Below are 10,430 nucleotides of genomic sequence, written 5' to 3' on the forward strand. Positions count from 1 at the left end.
GGCTAAAATTTTGTCAACTTGGTAAAAGTTTTCATACGATGATTAGGCTAAAAACACTCAGAAGGCCATTTGGGGACATTGGCGGAAGTCCATGCTTTTACCTCACAGGGAGGAGTGTATCGGACATTCCTACATCTCTCAGGATGCCTCTGCAACCTGGGCTGACACTGTGACCTAAACTAAATGGTGGCCAGAGCACGTACGTTGTAGCTTATAAGGAGAACAAAAATGTGGGAAGGCAGCACATGAGAAACTCCTTCGTATTTATGAAAACGTAACTGAAGCACATGTAAGTAGTAAGAGATTTAAAAATATCCACAACAGGCAGAATTAATTGGGGAAATCTGTGTCAAAATCCACATGTTCACCTTGATGCTGTAAAGGAGCCCAAAAGGACAATGATGGCAAAGGGGCAAAGGAAAGCTTTGGAATTTGTTAAGACCCCTTCAGTGGAATTCTCTCTCAGGACCAGGAAAATGTTCTGAGTCAGCCTTTCTCATGAAATGGGTTTCAATTTGTCTGGGATTTCAAGTCAGGCTCCAATGTGCCATGACTTCTCATGAACGCTTAGGACCTGCAGGGAAGGTGACAAGCGCCCTTGAAGGCCCTGACGATGTTGACAAGCACGGGCCAACTCCTGCACCAGACAGGTGACAGAATTTCTCAGCGAAACCTCAAGCACACTCCTGCCAGGAGCTATTGAGCCCAAGTTACAGATGAGAAAACTGATGCTGAGAGCTAGTAACTTACCAGATCAAGTAGCTCATAAGCTCACAAGTGATAGAGCTGGGAGTCACCCAAACATGCAAGATTCCTAGTAAGGCCCGTGTAACACTGAGCGCCCCCAAGGCAGCCTCTTTGAGCTAAAAGGCACCACGTTTTCCTGGACCCTGCAGGCTGCCTGGATCCTGCTGCTTAAAGTGAGGCAGCTGCAGACTGTGGCCTAAAGTGAATGAAGCTGAAGGAATCTCCCTCCTCACAGGGGTCCCAGCTGCAGGGGACAGCTATGCACCTGAAACAGCTTTCCTTCTGTATATAAGGAAACCTCCGGGAGCACGGAGCCTGGCTCGGGAAAGGAAGCGCAGGGCTGGGCTCACGCTACCAGGATCCTGGTAGAGCCATGTGGTTGCTGTGGTCCATCCTGCTCTGTGTCCCACTGTCTCTGTCTGTGAGTGGCCCACATGAGCCTGAGGCACCAGCAGGTCCTGGCGAACTCCACTGTGGGCCACGGAGCCTTCGGTTCACTGTATACCCTCCCCACCAGGGGACAACTACTCCTCCCGTGCTGATAGCATGGGGTAAGTGTGACAACTCACCTGGCTTAGCCAGGCAATGGCCTGTGTTCTCCTCAGTCGCCTAAAACCACCCTCCAGCTTTCTGTGCTAACATTCCTCCCTCCTGGTAAACTCTGCAGCTTCTCTAGCCATGTCACTTCACTCCTGAATGGCTCTCCTCTTGTTTCTCTCTCTCTCTTTCTCTCAGCTGCCCTTGGGGTCTAATGGTAAAGCCGGCTGCCCTTCCCCTCTGTGGTCACCGTGGTGACAGACCTCTTGTTGCTCTTCCAACCCCTCAGACAACCGCGGGCTGCCACACAGGCTGCAGAATGACTCCGGCTGTGGCACCCAGGTGACAGAGGGCCCAAGCAGCTCTGTGGTGTTAGAGGCGTCCTATGGTGGCTGCTATGTCAGTGCGTGGGTGAGTATGACCCAGCCTCAGGAACACTGCCTCAGGAACCCCATGCCCCCGTCCAGGCTGACTCCCTGGGCCTGTCTCCCCAGGACGCCCACCACGTCATGCCAGTTGGAGTTGAAGGAGTAGATGCCACTGGGCGCAAGACGGTTACAGAGACCAAGCTGCTCAAGTGCCCCATGGTTCTCCCAGGTAAGGGCTCAGTGGTGTGGAGCCTCCCAGAAGGTGCCCTCAGGCCTCTCCTACCTGCTCTGTGCAGTGATACCTGGCCCTCATGAGGGATTGTCTTCCAACTCTCCCCTCCACCTGCGTCCTTAGGATAACTTCCACCTGAGAGGTGACTCCGTGTGGGGCACTGAGGGGTGCTTTGCGTGTCCTCTCCCTAATACTAACCCAGTGCTGGGACCACTACTTCTGCCCCACGGAGTGAGCTTGGCCAAGGGTCCCCAACGGGTGGGTGCAGAACTGGGACTCAAACAAGAGTGGGCCCCGGACCAGGAGCTCCCGGGTCTTGAGGAGGGTCTGGAGGACGCGAAAGTTGTCAGGGAGACTTGGCAAATGCCGCTGAGAGGTGCTGAGAACAGGTGCCGGCCCCTCTGCGTGGGGGCCAGTTAATCATCTAACTGGGGGTTAGTAGGAAGTGTGCCTCCTACTACTCAGCTTCAGGAGATTTGCCTCCTGATCTGCGGGCCCTACTCAGTTATACAGATTCAAACTTGTAATTCCTTCTCCTCACCTACCTTGTGAGTCCAGAGGGGTGAGGCTGATGAAACACAGATTTAGTCTCCACTCCCTCAGACCTACTGAACCAGAACCTGCACTTCAGGAAGATCCCCCATAACTCGTGGGCACTAGATTGAGAAGCCCCTCCCAGAAATAGAAGGAAGAAAGGAAACAGAGCTCTCTGCTTCTACTGACCTTGTTGGTGTTCTTTCAAAAAGTACTGGTTTCAGGGGACTCTTGCAAGGTGACTTAATATTTAGTTAACTTCCTGAGGCTTAATCTCTAATATGTAACATGGATGTTTCCACTCCAATGGTCTAGATATCTATAGGAGTTTTAATGCGTTGTGACAAAATTATCTTTTTTTCAAGACCAAGCTTTGTTACCTTGTCTCTTCAAAATCTAGCCCTGAATGCTCCAGGTGCTGACCTGTGTGACTCCGTCCCTGTGTGGGACAGACTGCCGTGTGCGCCTTCACCCACCACGCAAGGAGGCTGCAAGGAGTTGGGCTGCTGCTATAGCGCTGAGGGAAATTCCTGTTACTATGGAAACACAGGTGAGTGACTGAGTGTTTGAAACCAGCTAAAGGAAAGTGTCCATTACCTGCAACCATGCCTAGAGGAGGGCGATTCCCAACCCCCATCACACGCTTAGAAAACAGATACTAAAGACAACAATGACCAGAGGCTGACACATAAGCAGTGCATCCTAGAACCACTGACCCTCAGTGATACAGCTTTCTACAGACTTCTATTGTCTAGTGTGCTCATAGAAACCAAACGTAAAGCAGGTGACAATCCGCGACCTCAACAAGCTAAGTCTGTGTGCAGGATACTAGCTAACTGACCAAAGAATAGCCACTCTGGTGGCTAGCAGGCCAAGTGTCTAGAGAGCCTTCCTTCAAAAAGACTACTTTCTATTATTCCAAGTCCTGCTCTAAGGTTTTGTAATGCTAAAGACCCTCTGTGAGCAAGCACAGGTCACATTCTATTCCAAGCTCTGGAAAGAACGAACACAAAGCAGGCACTACTATGCCCATTTACAGATGAAGCAAGGAGGTTCAACGCTTGGTCTGAGGGCACAAAGTAAGTGGCGGTGGCAAGATTCAAATCCAGGAGCTCAGCCAGAGCCTAGATTAAGCTTTGGGCAGCTGGCCTGGGTACTTCACAGCTGGGGATGCCTTCCCCAGGGCAGGGATCAAAAATAACGAAATCCTTTGCTTTTGTCTAGCTGGTTCAGTAAGAGATGGCCTGCCTTCAGCACAGCCCCTCTGTTGTTTCAGTGACCTCACGCTGTACCCAGGATGGCCACTTCTCCATCGCCGTGTCCCGGAACGTGACCTTGCCCCCGCTGGTCTTGAACTCTGTGCACCTGGCCTTCAAGAATGACAGTGATTGTAACCCTGTGATGGCAACACACACCTTTGTCCTGTTCCGGTTTCCGTTTACTTCCTGTGGTACCACACGCTGGGTGAGAATTGCTGAGCCTTCCCTCTGCTCCTAACTCTAGAAGTCAGGCAGGGATGTCCTGGTGACTGGAGGAGAGATGGCATATCTTCGCCATGAAGGATACACCTGACTCCTGCTGGGTGTGTGGGCTGGCCTCTAGGGCAAAAGAGAGCTTCATTGCGGTGAAAGCTGAACCTCCCCTGAGCATTGCCTCAGACCGTCACAGCTGTGCTCCCACAAGGGGCTGGCACTTTGCATGAGGCTGGGAAACTAGCAGGGGCTCCCCTTAGGCAGGTGGTAGCTTTCCTGGCTGCCTCACCTAAATACTCGAAGCCCCTTCTTTTGTCCTGAAATAAGACGAAGTGGTAATGTCCCAGGTTAGTCAATGCTACCTGCCGTTGCCTGGGCTCATGGAGCAAAAAATACAACATAACAGTAGAGGAGCATTGCTGAGTGCTAGAGCAAGTCCTGAGGAAAGCAGCTTCTGGCGAGCAGGAATGACAGGACCTCTTAACCTGTTCTTCCAGGTCACGGGAGACCAGGCGGTATATGAAAACGAGGTGCTCGCAACCAGGGACGTAAAAAGTTGGAGCCATGGTTCCATCACCCGTGACAGTATCTTCAGGTAAAGGTCTTAGTTAACCTGACTCTGCTTGACCAGAATGGCTTCCCTTCTTCCATCTAGCAGGAGTCCATAGGTAAGCGCGGAATCCACCGAACACCTCCTAATGAGAGAACCCACCGACTGTGTCGCCGTCCAGTCTTCCCGACTGTTTGATCACGTCTCCCTGCATCGATGTCATCAACTTGACCTAAGCCTTCAACTCACCTGAGCTTCTATTTCACTTAACTTCTTCCTGTTTCTCCGCATGGCCTTTCCCTTTCTACTTCTGTCGACCATGCTGTGGCAAAAAGAACCCCTTTAAAACCTCAGATCAGACAGCATACTTCAGGCTATGGGAATACAAGGAGAGAGCTGTAACTTAACATGGACGTAACCTGCAGGCCCCCTACCTGAAAGAGCTCTCACTTACTCTCTAGCTTGATCTCGTTTAACATTCTTAATCCCACTTATTATTGTCAAGCCCACATTGTCCTTCTAGGGTCTTCAGAGGACCTCAGACTGTGTCTTGTCTCCATCCTTTGTCAACTGTGTTCTGCCTCCTGTACCTCTGTTGTCACTTCTCATCTGCCTTCATATCAAATCCCCTGTAAGCTCTCCCCCGACTGCCCTCTCTACAGAAGTCACTTGTTTCTCACAGCAGTCACCGGTTTCTCACAGGGCCAGGTCTGTTTCTTGTGTAGTTCTTCTATCTTCAACTCAAATACTGATACTGTTTGCACACTGGTCTCCCATCTAAGAGCTTCCATGAAGCCAGGAGCCATACCCGTCATGCTTACAAACGTGCCTAACAGAGCACTGAGCGCTCCTCGAACTGTAAATGAAAGGTGGCACGCCCCATCCGCTCAAGTAGCTAACGTCTTCTCTCTGCAGGCTCCGAGTCAGCTGCAGCTACTCTGTGAGCAGCAACGCCCTTCCAGTTAACGTTCACATTGTCACCCTCCCACCACCCATCGCTGAGACCCAGCCTGGACCCCTCGCTCTGGAACTCCACATCGCCAAAGGTAAGAGCCTCTCTGCTGGAGCATCTGGCCTACGCTCGGAGTCCTGTCACTCTGCTGGGCACAAAGACCCTCCCTTGGTAATAAGACGCTTGCTAGAGGAGTTTGTGTGGGTGAGAGTCTGTCTCGAGCAACCTAGAAGCTCCCAGGTCTGTCCTTACACATTCAGCTCCTTTTGGCCCCTTGCAGATGAAAACTACAGCTCTTACTACAGTACTGGTGACTACCCAGTGGTGAAGTTACTCAGGGACCCCATTTACGTGGAGGTCTCCATCCGTCACAGAACCGACCCCGGCCTCGGGCTGCTGCTACATCAGTGTTGGGCCACGCCCAGCACAGACCCGCTGCAGCAGCCACAGTGGCCCCTGCTGGTGAAGGGGTAAGTGCCCATATTTGTGTCTGTGTACAGCCCCTCAAGAAGCCCATCTTGACTGTCGGACGTCTTTGCTTAGGTGCCCCTACACTGGAGACAACTACCAAACCCAGCTGATCCCTGTCCAGAAAGCTTCAGGTCTGCCCTTCCCATCTCACTACCAGCGTTTCAGCATCTTTACCTTCAGCTTTGTGGACCCAGCGGCCAGGCGGGCGCTCAGGGGACCGGTATGATGCCTCCTTCTAAGCTGGGCTCTGAACCCTCCAACTCAGGGTTGTTTCCACGTCACACCACTCCTCAGCCAAGGCTGGCCTTTAATGTGGGCTGTTGGTACTGCCATGCCATTGGTATCATGTCCTTGATGCCAATGACATAACACAAGTGACATTCTTTTGTCAAGTAGGCTCTAGTTCTTTAGTCTCTTGTGATATCAGCTTGGGCTGTCAAAGACTTTGACTTTCTCTCGACTTCTTCCTGGGGAGATGGGGTAGTTTGGAAGCATTTCTCTGTGATGTGGTGCTACAGCGTGACCCCGAGTCTCTTGTCTCCCAGGTTTATCTGCACTGCAGTGCCTCAGTCTGCCAGCCTGCAGGGACCCCATCCTGTACGCTGACCTGTCCTATTGCCAGGCGTGAGTACCCAAGCTGGCTACACGCGTGGAGACTTGAATGAATCTTGAGTCCCAGTGCTAACCTCTTCCACTCTGTGTGCAAATGGCTCAAAGTGAAGATTTAACTTATTAATGAGGCTTCTTTAAGTACTTTTATGATGTGGTAGAACAGGAAGACAACTTGCTTTCTAGAATCCCAGGCCTTTGAAATATAAGCTATAAATCACCAAGTAACCCTCAGCCTTAGCTTTTTCCATATAAATCTTCATTTAGCCAGGAGTCAAACTGGGCCATAGCCTACATGTGGCCCAATTGAACAAAAACACTTATATCTGGCTAGTTCATAAGTGTAAACTTCTACACCTGCTTGAAGTCAGGTCTGGCAACATGGCCTGAAGGTCTACAGGTGGAGTATGATTGAAGGCTTAGTGTGCTCTCTAGTTGGTGAGGCCCAAAGCTCCTACTGTGTGTGTAGGTGTGTACAGCTCCTGGTCCACTAACATTTACCTATCTAACCCCTGAATTAAATGGATTCATGACCCCTGAAGTTCTAAGTTCCCTCTGGAAAAAAAAAAAGAAAACTCATGGTAATTAAATGATAATGTAGTAATTTTCATAACTAACTATTGAACATTAACTCCAATGACATCTAATCTATATGCTTCTAAAGAACCAAAACACCTTAGATGAACTTTTTCAAGGTCCTAAAACTGGCAAAAGAAATAGGATTAAAACAGAGCCCTGCTGTGTCACTGATCACCAGTTACCTTTGTATCAGAAAAAGGGTCTCAGCATTAATACTCTGTTGTCTAAGTAACTGGGAAAGAATGGCACTTCAGGGATAGTCTACCATCATGATTCTATTCCCAAATTCTATTCCCAAATTCTGGTAAAACAGGTACAAAGTCTACCTTGTTCAAATTTGTATTAATACACTAATAGGAGGTTTAACACAAAAATGAGTTTTTCTTAAGGTATGGAATGGAGCTGTACATATTGTGGGACCAGGCCTTGTATTAGACTCTCGCTTCCTAAGCCCCCCTCCCCCATGTGCAAAAAAGAAAAAAGAAAATCCCACCTCCCATCTCTCTCTCTCTGACAGGAAGAAGAAGCTCTGACATCCATTTTCAGAACGGTACTGCTAGCATTTCTAGCAAGGGTCCCATGATTCTACTCCAAGCCACTAAGGATGCTTCAGAAAAGCTTCGTAAATATTCAAGTGAGTAGAAGGAGACTTAAGTAGGTACCTGCATCACTAGTCAAACCACAGCTACTTCCTCACCCCACTTCCTATCCCTTCCTGATAACCAGTGTGGATCTCAAGAGGCTGAGAAGTGTTTTTCCTATAGCTAAAGACTGCTAGGCTTTGGCCAGACATAGATCAGACTAACCTCTTCTTTCCTCCCCCAGGTTCTCCTGCAGACTCCCAGGCTCTGTGGGTGGCAGGCTTCTGCGGAACCTTGATTGTTGGAGTCTTGTTAGTGTCCTACCTGGCGATCAGGAAACAGAGATGAGTTACTCAGAAAAAGAGTGTTAATAAAACTAGATTTGCACTACAGCCTGTGTCCAGCTTCTCATTGGAAAGGTAAATAACTTATCTAAAGAAATCATCCTAGCTGCTGGTGGTATCTAATCTTTCCAGTTTTGAGGTGGGAGGGATATTTTACCTGAGAATAGAAGAAAAGCCATGATCCCCTATCTTTCTACTCTAGCCCTTCTATCTTCTGACTAGAACAACATTTCGGTAGAATGTAATAGTTGGATGACAACGCAAGCAGTTTATACAAGAACTAAATATCTCAGACTTAGCAGAGACTTTATCAGCTCAAGAGGTGTGTGAAACAAAACTCATCCACAAGATCCAACTGAGGCAGAACTAAGTAGTCTAAAGCTAGTCCTGAATCTCCTAGACCACTGTTTCTCAAACTTTGGTGTGTATCACGATCAAAGAAGGGTTGATGGAAACACATGACTGGTCCCACCCCCAGGGTGTCCGATTAAGTAGGTCTGGGCTGAGGCTTAAGAACTTGTTATTTCTAATCATTTCTCAGGTGATACTAATCTTCCTGTTTCAAAAATCATACTTTGAAAACCAGCGTCTAGAACAATGACTGACAGGAGGTATCTGGTCTTGGATTGGTCAGCTGGAGGTGGCTTGATCACAAGAGGCTTAGTTTTGAGCCAGAACCTAGTACATAATTTCCTAGTTTAGTGGTTCTTAATAGTAGAAACACAGCGGGAGAATGAATCACGGCAATTTCTTCTCAAGATAAACGTCCTGCTCAAAGAACTAATGCCGTTGGTTACACTCTAGGGTAATCACTACTCTTACTACCCTGGCGCTCTGAAAGTAACTGGTTAAGTAAGGTTTTCCCACTCTCTGCAGGAAGGAACTTCTAGGTCACTTGACCTTGCAGCTAAGTAAAAGGTATTAATCTTGGCTTTTAAACAGTTGCTCTGTAGTCAAGCCAACCCTACTTCAAACTACTAAGCAGGGAACATTATTCACTTACTCAATTGACAGGGACACTGTATGCTTTTTATGTAACTATCCCAGATACTTGCTAACATACTTGAGTCTCATGAAAACCTGATAAGGTGGGCATTCATCCCATTTTCCAGGATGTGGATCACACAGAGGTCGAATAACTTACCCAGTATCATTTAGTCAAATAATGGTAGAGCTGAGATATGAACGCAAACTCCAGAACTTGTGTACTTAACTAAATTGTACTAAATATACTCAGCTCTTTGGTGGACCAGTTTCCAGGGGTACAGGTTCAGCTTGACAGAAGGTTTTCTGAGGCTTGTGGGTGCCTGATGCTTGCGAGGTGGCTACACTGGATGTGGAGATGCAAAGGTCTGTGACTACGGACGGCCCTCTACTGTGCTACAGGCCAAACCTCTTAAAGGGGAAAACAAGGGTCTTTGACTGCAGTAGGGGGCGTGGTGAACTTGGTCATTAAACAACTTAAATATAGCTAATTCCCTTTGGCAATCTGGAATAAATGAAACACATCTTAATTGTATTGAATACATCTTACATATTTTGTATAACTTGAGATTTTTTCATATCCAGTGTATATGGATGGCAAGTCTCCAATTTTCATGTTAAACAGGAACTAACAAAGCTACATGTTTAAGGTTTCATAAGGTTTACAGTTGAAAGATTCACATACCTAATTGTTCCCAAGTTTTTCAGTACTGAATAGAATAAACTAAAATTTTTATGCCATCCACATTTCAAGTCTTGCTGCAGCTGCCTAGGAGCTACTCCTAGTGACATACAGCGTGACTAAAGTTCGCTAAGCTCAAGCATGTATTGGACATGATGTGACAGGCATTACACGATGCATTTGGAGTAAAGCGACAAAAACCAGTAACGCTGCCCCAGCAGCTAGGACCGATAAACATCAGGCGCTAAATAATAAGGGAATTGCCAAGTCACGTCTGCTTCTTTCTGTGAGAAAACTAAATGGATATAGTCATGAGTTCCTGACTTACCCTCTAAAACAAAGCACGTGCATGGCATCCTCTAAATGAAGCTGATTTGATAAGCCAGGTATCTCAGTTTCCCACAGAGAAAGGAAGGCTGGTGTTAGCAGAGTGCCTGGCATTTAAGTGATTTACTCAGTGTCAACTTGTCTTTTTTTCCCCAAGGAAGGGTGCTGACACAGAATCTGGGTCCAACTAAAGAAAAGGTCCTAGTGCTTACAGCTTGACCTAGAATCTGCCAGGTTCTCTCTAGCTGGGCTTCTCAGGCTGATTATATTAATGTCCTGTGAACCTCCAAAGGGAGCTCAAAACTTGTTTACCAAACATCTGACCTCGGACCCTCTTTTCAGAGTCTTAGAGTAGTAATGCTCTGCAGAATGAACTGGAGATTGTTTCTGGTTTCTGGAATCCTTATTGAAATGTAGCTGCTCTATGGCAAGGGAGGATAATTCCAGGAGAAATTATCACA

The 10,430-nt window shown here is 47.9% G+C and overlaps 1 protein-coding gene across 1 annotated transcript; it reads left to right on the top strand.

The window, feature by feature from the left end:
- Positions 1-1,120: 1,120 nt before the first annotated feature.
- ZP4 (zona pellucida glycoprotein 4) lies at positions 1,121-7,980 on the top strand. Its single transcript, XM_033099804.1, has 12 exons — positions 1,121-1,298; positions 1,574-1,695; positions 1,779-1,881; positions 2,819-2,968; positions 3,695-3,882; positions 4,388-4,485; positions 5,356-5,486; positions 5,673-5,862; positions 5,936-6,083; positions 6,409-6,487; positions 7,569-7,673; positions 7,877-7,980. The coding sequence occupies exons 1-12, from the start codon at positions 1,121-1,123 to the stop codon at positions 7,978-7,980; spliced, it is 1,596 nt and encodes a 531-aa protein (XP_032955695.1).
- The last annotated feature ends 2,450 nt before the right edge of the window (positions 7,981-10,430 follow it).

This window comes from Rhinolophus ferrumequinum, chromosome 27 (genome assembly GCF_004115265.2).
Source record: "Rhinolophus ferrumequinum isolate MPI-CBG mRhiFer1 chromosome 27, mRhiFer1_v1.p, whole genome shotgun sequence".
Taxonomy (NCBI): domain Eukaryota; kingdom Metazoa; phylum Chordata; class Mammalia; order Chiroptera; family Rhinolophidae; genus Rhinolophus; species Rhinolophus ferrumequinum.